Consider the following 12,229-nt stretch of genomic DNA (forward strand, 5'->3'; position numbering starts at 1 on the left):
AATTATCCCATGTGTTGGACCCTTTGCGGGTGATTTGTGGGAAAATTGGGGGCACAAACTGGCTTCTTGCATCACTATCAGGATGTACCCACCCCAGCCCCAAGTCCCCAAATTAGGTACTACATGATCTGAGAAAACAAAGTAATTTTAAAGACAATTTGAACACAACCGATTTAAAAGGCTAATATGGTGGTGGGAAAACATCCCATGGGGCTATGCCAAAGAGCAATTATCTGGGAATTTTCTGGAGTTTTAGATTATCCACATTTCCATTTCATCTCCAAAGTGAATTCTAAACAAGCCTAAGTCAGCAAGACTCAAGATTCTTAATGGTGACTGAGGTGCTGTACTGAAAACCCAGCTGGTCTCCCGGAAAGAAGCTGCTGAGAGTACATCCAAGAAGAAATGTCAAGCCAGGAGATAATCCAGCCACATGGCAGCATATTTTCTAGGATCTAGACTTGATCCCTGTAGCAAAAATTGCAGTTTATAGACTTAAAATAACAAGGCCTAGAGAATGATCATGTGCTTCCATCATAAGCACACTGATATAAAGTTTGACTTGTCCTAAGCAGACCACCAAACCACAGTGGGCCAGGGGCACAATGACATGGCAAGTGGGAAGGTCTGAACATATCTGCCATGGCATTTGAAATTGACAGGCTTATAAAGCCATGTCTTTGAGGAGACATTAAGCGTGGTCTACTAGCAGGATTCCTACATCGAGGGCTAACGTGTGTGTGTGTCAAATTTTTATGAATCCAGCCAGAAGTTACTCCTATTTATTTCACTGACAAAAACAATTAATATCTGGTCCCCTCAGCTAAGAAGAAACAGAGTAAATGTGTGTGTATGTCCTCATGAGTATCTGTAAGTATGTATGTGTATATACCAAAACTCTTATCAACAGAGAAATGCACCATTGAGGCAGGTTAAATGAAGTGGATCATTTTATTCCTGGAAAATAAACCTAAGTCTCACTACATCACTCTGATTTATCCCTCTTTAGGTTTCATGAGCATCAAATGCAGGTACCTACATGCCAGGTACGGAGCATTCTGTTAGGTATGCTTTTCCTACTAAATAATAACAGCACATCACCTACGAATGTTCCAGTGGTAATAAAAAAAAAAACATTTTGATTCAACCAAATCACATAAATTTTTAAGAGAAAAATTGCAAAAATAAATGTAAAAATATTCAATTGCCTTCAAAATACTACTTTTGAGTTTATTAGGTTAAAAAAGCAACTGGCCCTTCTATATGGTAACAAGATGATACTTAATCATGAGTGAACCCACTGCCACGAAATAGCTACTGCACTGAGAAATCTTCAAATTAGAAACTAGAAATCGGGCAATCATGTATCTGTAAGCAAAGGGAGACTCAGGTGGCTGAAACGCTGGTTGAGAGACTGCATCTGCTGCAGTCTTAAAACCAAAAGGCAAGCTGAAATTGAGTTAGTGAGCTATCAGACAGTTTTAAAAAAATAGGATGCGCTGGTATTCACAGTACTGTGCTCAGAACTCCATAAATGTGAGTGGTTCAATGTGCCAGGATTTTAAATACCCTCAGAGGACACAGCCCTTGAGAGAGCATCCACATAATGCTTTTTATTTCCTCCTATCATGCTCATTTAACAACAAAAATTTTGTCACATCAAAAATAATATGTCTCAGTTTAACTCTCCCCTGGACTCCGCTCTCACCTCTTTGCTACGTCCACAAGGAGCAGAGTTCGCCAGCAGAGCTGAAAAATCAACCACAGAGCCAGATAGCACTGCAACATGAAAAAACTCCTAGCCTCTTGGTTATCTTGAGTGTAAGCTATGAACGAGGGATGTGAAAGAGGTTCTATGTCACCCCCTAATCCAAAACCTCTGGGACTAACTTGCCATCTTTTTTATGTCCTGATGAGCTGAACCTCTTCAGGGATACAGTTGTTGCAGAAACCCTGAGCCATCTCCTTTCCTGGGTCCCCTATGTTATGCAAACAATACATGCATATGATATGGCTGAGATGAGTGCTAAAATCTGTGATCACATAGCTAATTAAATGACCCATATAGAAATGTTACTCAGGACCTGGCTTCATTAATGTCATGTTCCAAATGAATTAACCAGTCACAGACTTAATCAACCACAGACACAAAGATGTGCTAAAGTCTGCTGTAACAATCTTGAAGTGCTAGAATTCAGTCAAATCTAAGAAAGTTTATATATAAAGCAGATGAATGTAGCCATAGACCACCCCATTTGTATGACTGACATTTGTTATGTGAAAACTTAAAAAGATTCTGATGATACTAGAGTTCCCAAACTATCTTCTTCTGCCTAACTAATATCGGAAAGGGTTAATTATTAAAGGTATGAAATTGATTGAAATGCTTTCATAAACAAAGTGTTTTTTCTCCCCTTCTCCTCCCTGGATACACTCCGGAATGACACAGTGCTTTGCTCCATACAAATTAAAGTTAGAATCTTGAGGTTTGTAAATTGATTGCCTTGACAACCACAAATTCTCTGTAATGAGAGCCACACTAAAGACAAAAAAGGCATAAATGTATCTGTACAAGTGAGAATTACAAACCTTTACATGAATCATCCTCAATTGGCTGTTTGAAAGCTGTTATGTCACTGAAAGTGCAAAGAAATAAAACCACTTTATCCTGTTCGTTTCGAATTGGAGCAATTTTCACAAAGAACCACACAGGTGTCCCTGAAAGGAATATCAAAAGGTTGGTCAGTAATTTGCATTCTCATTTGAGGGGCTATGGAAGCAAAGACTTGGGAATGAATAGGTACAAATATTAATTCATTTTTCAAATGGTCTTATTCCTTCAAGTCCTGGGTTATCATCACACCATAAATGTTTTTTCTTGCTGGAATAAAAACTTTCACAGTGACTATTCAGTAAGGGATTTCTCCTGTTCAACTAATTTTCTAAGTGCAGATCTCTTAACTTGTAAAACAATTAGGAAATAGGTTGAAAACCCCACCTGATCTTATGGAAGAAACTTAGGTACAAAGACCTAAAGACTTACCTTAGACCACATAGTAGACAGTAAAGAGTAGGGGCCAAGATAGGCCCTGCCAACCATGGCCAGCAGACCATGCCAACTCAAATTTCAAACTTCATCCATTGCTAAAGGATCCCAGGGTCAAAATCCAGTTTAGGAATCCACCAATTTGACTCATATGACCAATCACACATGGGCCAGAAACTATATTTCTTTTTTTTTTTAGACTCTCAGGCTGGAGTACAATGGTGTAATCTCGGCTCACTGTAACCTCTGCCTCCCGGATTCAAGTGATTCTCCCGCCTCAGCCTCCCGAGGTAGCTGGGATTACAGGCACCCACCACCACGCCCGGGTAATTTTTGTATTTTTAGTAGAGGCGGCCAGGGTGGTCTCGAACTCTCAACCTCCAGTGATCCGACCACCTTGGCCTCCCACAGTGCTGGGATTACAGGCATGAGCCACTGCGTCCAACCCAGAAACTGTATTTCTACATCCCTCTCCTTAAAATAAAAATCTAAGAGATCCAATGCAATGGTAAATGACAAGCCATTGAAGAAGGAAAGGAACACCACAATAATTCCCCCGTACAAAGCTCTCCAGAAAAGAAGGATTCCAAGCAGGTTTGGGCTTCGATCACGTTCGTGCCATAGGAAGCTCAATGAATGTGTTTCAATATCAATCCTTGTTCCTGAGGTACAGTGGAGGATAAATGAGTTCTTCCTAAGCTCTGTCTTCATTCACAGAAGGAGGCAGGTAGGGCTATTCTGACTGGCTTCTTGGAGAGGGTACCCACTCAGGTATCAACAGTCAAATATCTGCATAGTCACTCGCTGGCTTCCCAAAAATAATTAAGGAAAATAAATGAATCTTTTCTAGCCATAGAAGACATCACAGCAAGAAGCACCAATTTATTCTATGATACAAAATTAAATGAGACACAAAGCAATCCTATGTTCTTTTCTTCCTAGTTCTTATATTCCGGCTCCTACAATAGCATCTAGAAGAACTGAATAACTATTTGTTGAATTTTGCATAACTGGCATAATACTTAGCATACTATTTTATAACCATTTGCAAATCAAAATAAAGTAGCTATTTCCCCATGCTAAGTAATAGTTTCCTATGTAGCCAGCACTGTGCTCAGCACTTTACATATGTTATTTTGTGAGATAGAGAGCAGACAACTCACTGAATCTTGGAGATGAAAATAGATCCTCAAGAGGTCACCTGGCTTTCTCTGTCCACAATCACATCAAACTCTGTACTGTACACCAGGGACAGACAGACATCTCTGATTAACATTAGGCTTAGTTAGCCAATCTAGCTTGACAACAACTACTTCAGAGATTTAACTATACCACCTATTCACATGTCAGTAGTAATAACCCTGAAATGCACAAACAGGCAGCAAGTAGATCCAATGGAAATGTGTTCTCCTTAAATCTTGATTATCTATGTATTCCGCTATAGTTAATTTTAATCTTCTTTCCATTCTCTTTGTGTAATTTTCAGCTGCCAGTTTCTAGGTGTTCTGCAAATACCAACAGATTATAATGTCACCTTAAGAAGTGTTTTGAAAGAAAACTCTACCATATGAAAATCACAAATAGCATTTCAAAGTTAAGAATATGACCTCTGAATTGTTCACTGTTTTTGGAAGTATATATTACTGTTTCTCCCAGTTTTTTCTCAGAATCTGCAGGATTTTAAACCATTTTCAATTAAGCAACAGAAAACTCAAAGTGTCACAGCAATTACATTTATATCCTCACAGCTCTCAATTGTACCCTCTCCATTAAGGCAAAAACACAAATCAAAAAAAAATTTTTTGCTCTAAAAAAAAATTTAAGCATTTTTTCAGATGATAAACCAGAAAATACCACTAATTACTCCCCACTTAATAGGTGAATTTGTTTAAACTATGTCTCTCTGTTGCCCAGGCTGGAGCACATTGTGTGTGGGTTCCTGTCATCTGATTTATTACTAATTTGACAAATGTATTACTAATTTGACCAATTAGTAATAAATCAGGTGACAAGAACCCACTCATGATGCCTGCTCCTAGAATCTCCAGAACCCTCCCCTCCCAGCTATAGCCCTGTAGCCCATCACTGCACTGCACCGGCTGGGCCTGATGCCTGGGAACTTGCTCATTCTTTATGTTTCATTTATGACTACAGGCGTGGATGACACTAAGCCACATTTCCAAGATCATGAAAACCATTGTATTAGTTGTATTGGGAGGTCTTTTTCATTTGTCCACAGCTCAAGCTTACCATGAATGAACTCTCCCCACTTAACAGGTCCATTTGTTTAAAGTGTGTCTCTCTGTCACCCAGGCCGTAGTACAGTTGCACGATCTTGGCTCACTGCAACCTCCACGTCCTGGATTCAAGAGATTCCCCTGCCTCAGCCTCCTGGGTAGCTGGGACTACAGGTGCATGCCACCACACCTGGCTAATTTTTGTATTTTTAGTAGAGATGGGGTTTCACATGTTGGCCAAGCTGGTCTTGAACTCCTGACCTCAGGTGATTCTCCTGCCTCAGCCTCCCAAAGTGCTGGGATTACAGGCGTGAGCCACTGCACCCGGCCATGTTCCCTAATTAAACACATACTACTCTGACCATTCCTTTTCAGTATCTAAATATATATCTTATAACAAAAATTCATACAATCAGGACATAGTGCCTTAGCGTTCATCTTGAGTTAAATATAGGGACTTTTTAAGGGAAAGGACCTCCTTTTTCCTGATCTGGTGTTTCTCTGTGGAAGAACATCTTGCAGTGTAACACTCTGGGCCTTTTTCCTGGGTTGGTTGGTAATCTGGGAGACAAGAGCTGGATATGTGTAGCTTGGCCCCTTCTCTGCTTTGCTCCCCTACCCTATAAAGTGGGAAAGGCAAAAGGCAGGAAGGATGGCTGGTAAGAGGAAAAGCCTGCAGTTCTCCAGTACTACCTGTGACTTGCAGGTAACTCTGTCTGATTCTAGGTTTCACTTTTAGAAACTCACTTGCCCACAGGTAAAAACTACATTCCCCAGGATCAGCTTCATTAGTCACAAAAGTGATATCTTATCCTCTATTGCAGGAGTCCCCAACCTTTTTGGCACCAGGGACCAGTTTCATGGAATACAATTTTTCCATGGACCAGGGTGGGAGGATGATTTCAAGATTAAACTGTTCCACCTCAGATCATCAGGCATTAGATTCTCACAAGGAGCAGGCAACCTCACATACACAGTTCACAATAGGGTTCATGCTTCTGTGATAATCTAATGCCACCGCTGATCTGATAGGAGGTGGAGCTCAGGTGGTAATGCTCGGTCAGCTGCCACTCACCTCCTGCTATATGGCCCAGTTCCGAACAGGCCACGGACTGGTAGCAGTCTGTGGCCTGGGAACTGGGGACCCCTGCTATATTGGCCTGATTCCTTTACCTCTCAATTGGTTCTGATCATGGACAGGGAAGTTAAGTGTTATGTACTGGCCCCCTCAAAGCTTAACAGCTAAGGACTTTTTCTTTAAATAGATCATAATACACTCCAAGGGCGAGAGACCTGATCTACTTCCTCTGTCTTACCACCGGCACCCCTACTTCCTGGCATTCAATGCAGTATTATGCACAGGGTCATGTGAAGCCATTGCATCACTCCACTCCAGGGAGTGCCGTCATGGAGTTGCACAACAGCCTTGGTGGGGTAGATGCTCTAGGAATGCTAAATTAAAAAAAATAAATCCTACACCCAGTGTTTTCAGTCCCGAATTATCACTACCCAAACAGTCTAGGAAAGTGAGTAGAACAGGCTTAAGTTTTCACTTCTGGAATTCTTTCAGAAGAGAACGTAAGTCCCTCCTAGGTGGTACAGACTACTATTTCAACCTTTTCCACTTAACAGCAAAGGATTTTTATTTAATGAAATATAACTTAAAGATTTAATATGTGAAACAGTTGCTTCAAGTGAATGTGAACCATCTGGAACCTGGACCCCACTCAAGCCAGTTTCCCTTCTACCCTCCAAGGATATTCAGGAATCCTTTGGCTCCATTCAGACATTGACTTTCCTGCAGATAGAACTTGGAGCAAGTAGCCTACAGGGGTCTCTCCTAGAACCCAAATTCTACAGCAGAATCCATTCCATCAAGATGCTAGAGAGGCAATAAATGCAAATATTCACATACATACATAAAAAATCAGGAAGTAAAATTTCTGCCTCCTTACCCAAGTACTACTATGGAAAAACTGAGAAAAGTAAGCATTTGATGTCCTACTGCAAAAAGGACAAAGTGTCAATGTTAAATCCTTTATTAAAGAAAGATCTATGTACAAACCCAGGAACAACATAGCACCTGACAACCCTACTGATGGCAGAGGCTGCTGCTGCTGCTGGGAAGGAGGCTCTTTCCAAGATGAGGATGTCCAATGGGAGGGCAGTTCCAGGTCAGCCTTTTTAGATCACTCTGATTTTCATCCCTTATGTAGCTCCCTTAGGTCATGTAGTAATGAACCTGACAACCTAACCTGGCTTTGAGGTTCCTCAGCCTTGGCTGATAACAAAACAGCAAGGATCAGATATATGAGAGAATTTTTGGCCTCCATCAATCTTCTCTCTACCCTGGGCTTCCTCCCAAGTACTCTCTGTAATCAGGCATCTGGGCATCCAGACCATATTCAACAGCAGTGGAACAGACCAAGCCACTGTGATTGGCTTTTGGGAAGGGCTGCACTCTAATAGGTCCAGAAACTAGACTTGGGGATGGTAGCCTGTGCTGGGAAATAGAACAATTGGTCTGGGGTCAACTTTATGGAGATGAATTACAAGTACAGAGAGGATGAGACAGCACCAGAGAAATGTAATGGCCACCGGCCATTAGAACATCTGCTACTGAGTCCCAACCCCTGAGTTTGAGCCCTGTATCTTCAGTTATTGGGAGCCTTGGCCGCATCAGTTTAACTTCTCTCACCATCAGACTCTTCATTTGTAAAATGGGGATAACAGAGTTACTTAAAATAAAGTAAAAATACCCACATGTCTGATACATAGATGTTTAAAACTATCACTTTCTTTCTTTTTTATTTATTTATTTATTTATTTTTTGAGATGGAGTCTCACTCTATTGCCTAGCCTGGAGTGCAGTGGCACAATCTCGGCTTCCTGCAACTTCCGCCTCCTGGGTTCAAGCGATTCTCCTGCCTCAGCCTCCTGAGTAGCTGGGATTACAGATGCCCACCACCGCACCGGCTAATTTTTGTATTTTTAGTAGAGATGGGGTTTTGCCATGTTGGCCAAGCTAGTCTTGAACTCCTGACTTCACGTGATCTGCCCGCCTCGGCCTCCCAAAGTGCTATGATTACAGGCGTGAGCCACCATGCCTGGCCCCAAAACTATCACTTTCCTTTCTTCCTTCCTTTTAAATTTCTCACCTGTAAGATGGAAATGCCCAACCTCATTTCACATGGCTGTTTGAATGACTTAAAAACAGGAAGTATTTCAAAGTGTTTAACAAAACTCTGAAGCTGCCTCTGCCTGTTTTGAGGAAAGAGGGCCAGTCTCATATATAACAAGGGCAAAACTAGGAAAATCAATACTTAAGCCTCAACATAATTAAAATTGCATGATAAGCATAAAACAAGACCTAAATAAATGGAGAGAGTTAAATTGTTTGTAGATAAGATTCCATTTTATAAGATGTCAAACCTCTGTCTCTAATATATATATCTCTCTCTAATGCAATTTCAATCATGTTTTTGTATTTGTTTTTCTCTGACTCTGATGAATTAAAATTCAATTCAAACAGAAAAATTAAGGTGTACGCATGGCCAATAAATCTTTGAAATTATTAGAAAGAAAAATAATAACAGGGACTGCCTACTACAGTAATTAAGAGTCACTGGCACAGGCCTCAAAAGAAAAACAATAAAAATAATAATCATTGAGTACTTACAATGGGGTCAGATCCTGAAACATTGTGGTTTACTTCTCACAATGACTCTATAATGTAGAATAGCTACTATGATATTGTTCTCATTTCAAATGTGGGAATCCAAGTAGGCAAGTATCCTAGACAAACTCACATAGCTAATAAATTACTAGAGGGTTCCTAGAGAAGAAGACAGAAACAAATCCACATATGTGTGAGACCTTAGCATATAAAGAAAAGGGCATTTCAAATCAGAAAGGAAGAGCTGGATTATTTAATAAATAGTAACAGGACAGCTGAATAAGCAATGTGGAAAATAAGTGAGATTGTTGCTTCACATAATATATAAAAATAAATTCTAAATGGTTTAATATTCTAAATATTTTAACACAACTACAAAAGTACCAAAAGGAACAACGGAGGCATATTTTTATTGTTTAGGTAAGGAGAACTTCCTAAGCATTATATAAAACTCGGAACCAAAAAGGAAAACATTGACACAAAACTTGTTCACTTCTAAATGGTTAAAAAAAAATAAAAAGTTTAAGAAGTTAAAAGAAAAAATGTTTGGAGAAAAATGTTTTTCAATATGTCTATGATTTACGATCAACATTCATTACATATAAGCAGCTCCTACCATTGAATAAATAAAAGGTAACCCATTCAGCAAATAAGTAAAATATGATTGCTTTGCCTATTAGATTTGTCTCCACAACTAGACTGTAACCTCCTCAAAGGCACAGTCTGTTTCTTACACCTATATCTCTGTGGCCCACTGGGTCTGGCACAGTGCTGAGCCTACAGTAGGTAATCAATGTGTACTTGGCCAGCAGCTTCTCCTTGCTGGCTCAGCAGAAATGCTGTCAGATGCCTTTCCCTGGGCTTCTCTGAGTGGGAAGCTGATCCAGAGCTCCCAGATTCCAGGCCACTAGCCACACCACAAACTGTGGAGTCACACGTTGGGGGAGTGCTGTCCAGAGGATGTACTGACTGCTTTTATTCAGGGTTAATACTTCTGGATTTTCTTGTTTGAAAAATTGAAAAATTAATTGAGTAGCACAGGAGTGAACACATGAATATTTACTGAATGACTTCATTAATGACAACTGTTATTGATGTAAGAAAATCAGGCCAGGCATGGTGGCTCATGCCTGTAATCTCGACCTGGGAGGTAGAGATGGGTGGATGGCTTGAGCTAGGAGGTGAAGACCAGCCTGGCCAACATGGTGAAACCCCAATTCTACAAAAATACCCAAAAAAATGAGCTGAGCATGATGGTGCCTGCCTATAGTCCCAGGTACTTGGGTGGCTGGAGCCTGGGATGCAGAGGTTGCAGTGAGGTGAGATCACGTCACCGAAAGAAGAGAGGAGAGGGGAGGGGAGGGGAGGGGAGGAAGGAGGGAGGGAAGGGAAAGGAGAGGAAGGAAGGAGAGGAAGGAAGGAAAGGAAGGAAGGAAAGAAAGAAAGGGAAGAAAGGAAAGAAAGGAAGGAAGGAAAGAAAGAAAGGGAAGAAAGGAAAGAAAGGAAGGAAGGAAAGAAAGAAAGGAAAGAAAGGAAGGAAGGAAAGGAAGGAAAGAAAGGAAGAAAGGAAAGAAAGAAGGAAAGAAGGAAAGAAAGAAAAGAAAGAAAGAAAGAAAAGGAAATCATACAGCATACTAAACATGAGGCAAGTAACAATATGAAATATATAGCACTCCAGAAATGCCAGGTTTTCCAAATAGCCAATAGATAGAAATCTTTCAAATAATCCATCCTTCAACATATGTAATGAATTCCACTCATTCCAAACCACACCATGAAGCCTTCTGCTAATTACTGTCAACTCCCCAAAAGATAGGACAAATATTAATGCTTATCAATGGAAGATCCTGTCAGGCCTCTGAGCCCAAGCCAAGCCATCGCATCCCCTGTGACTTGCACGTATACGCCCAGATGGCCTGAAGTAACTGAAGAATCACAAAAGAAGTGCAAATGCCCTGCCCCGCCTTAACTGATGACATTCCACCACAAAAGAAGTGAAAATGGCCCGTCCTTGCCTTAAGTGATGACATTATCTTGTGAAATTCCTTTTCCTGGCTCTTGCTGGCTCAAAAAGCTCCCGCACTGAGCACCCTGTGACCCCCACTCCTGCCCGCCAGAGAACAAACCCCCTTTGACTGTAATTTTCCTTTACCTACCCAAATCCTATAAAATGGCCCCACCCTCATCTCCCTTTGCTGACTCTCTTTTCGGACTCAGCCCGCCTGCACCCAGGTGAAATAAACAGCCATGTTGCTCACACAAAGCCCGTTTGATGGTCTCTTCACATGGATGCGCATGACAGATCCTTTCTACAAAGTTGTCCTTGCAAACCCTAGAGAATGAGACTGGGAAAAAGAGAACTAAAACAATGTATTAAAAGCTTGTAAAAATGAGTGGGAAAATCCCTATAATTAAATAGGATATATAGGCAAAGAATCCGAACAATTAACATTTAAAAGGGTAATTTTAAATGGATAATAAATAGGAAAAAAATACTTCAATCTCACTAGCATTAAAAAGCTCATTAAACAAAAAAAATTGTGGGCAATTTGACAATTTAAAAATTATGCTATTCAATGCTGGTGAGGCATAATGAGTCAGACACTCACATTCTGTATGAGGACTTGGAAATGGGTTCAGTCCTTCTGGAAAGCTATTTGGCAAAATGTCTCAGAAACCTTAGTTCATATTCCTTGACACAGCAATTCTCAACTTCTAGGAAATATTTCATAATGTCAACAAAATACATTTGTAGGGAGGGGGGAGGGGGGGGGAGGGGGGAGGGATTGCATTGGGAGTTATACCTGATGTAAATGACGAGTTGATGGGTGCAGCACACCAACAAGGCACAAGTATACATATGCAACAAACCTGCACGTTATGCACATGTACCCTACAACTTAAAGTATAATAATAATAAATTAAAAAAAAAATAAAAATTAAAAAAAAAAAAAATACATTTGTATAACAATTTTTACCTCAGCATTGTTTTCAATAATGAAAATTGAGCCTCATAAATAATAATAGAGGAAACATTAATAAAATTCTTTCTAAATTATATTTATGAGAAATTTTAATAATGGGGATAAATAAACATATGATTTTTAAATTGTATACATGTCAAAATCTCCATTATGTAAAATGTACACAGACAAAAACAAAAAGGAAACACACCAAAAAGTTAATAGTATAATAGTACTTCTCTGAGTCTGTTGGGGTTTTTTTTCTTTAAATTTTTTGCATGCATTCATCATGGTAAAAATGCATTAA

The 12,229-nt window shown here is 40.1% G+C and overlaps 1 protein-coding gene across 2 annotated transcripts in view; it reads right to left on the reverse strand.

The window, feature by feature from the left end:
* Nucleotides 1-12,229, reverse strand: part of KCNH1 (potassium voltage-gated channel subfamily H member 1) — a 453,746-nt gene that overhangs the window by 406,300 nt on the left and 35,217 nt on the right. For both annotated transcript variants that reach the window (XM_015116791.3, NM_001267017.1), the window contains 1 exon segment: nucleotides 2,590-2,718. In XM_015116791.3, coding sequence (XP_014972277.1) covers nucleotides 2,590-2,718 — 129 coding nt within the window.

Source organism: Macaca mulatta, chromosome 1 (genome assembly GCF_049350105.2).
Source record: "Macaca mulatta isolate MMU2019108-1 chromosome 1, T2T-MMU8v2.0, whole genome shotgun sequence".
NCBI classification, from domain to species: Eukaryota; Metazoa; Chordata; class Mammalia; order Primates; family Cercopithecidae; genus Macaca; species Macaca mulatta.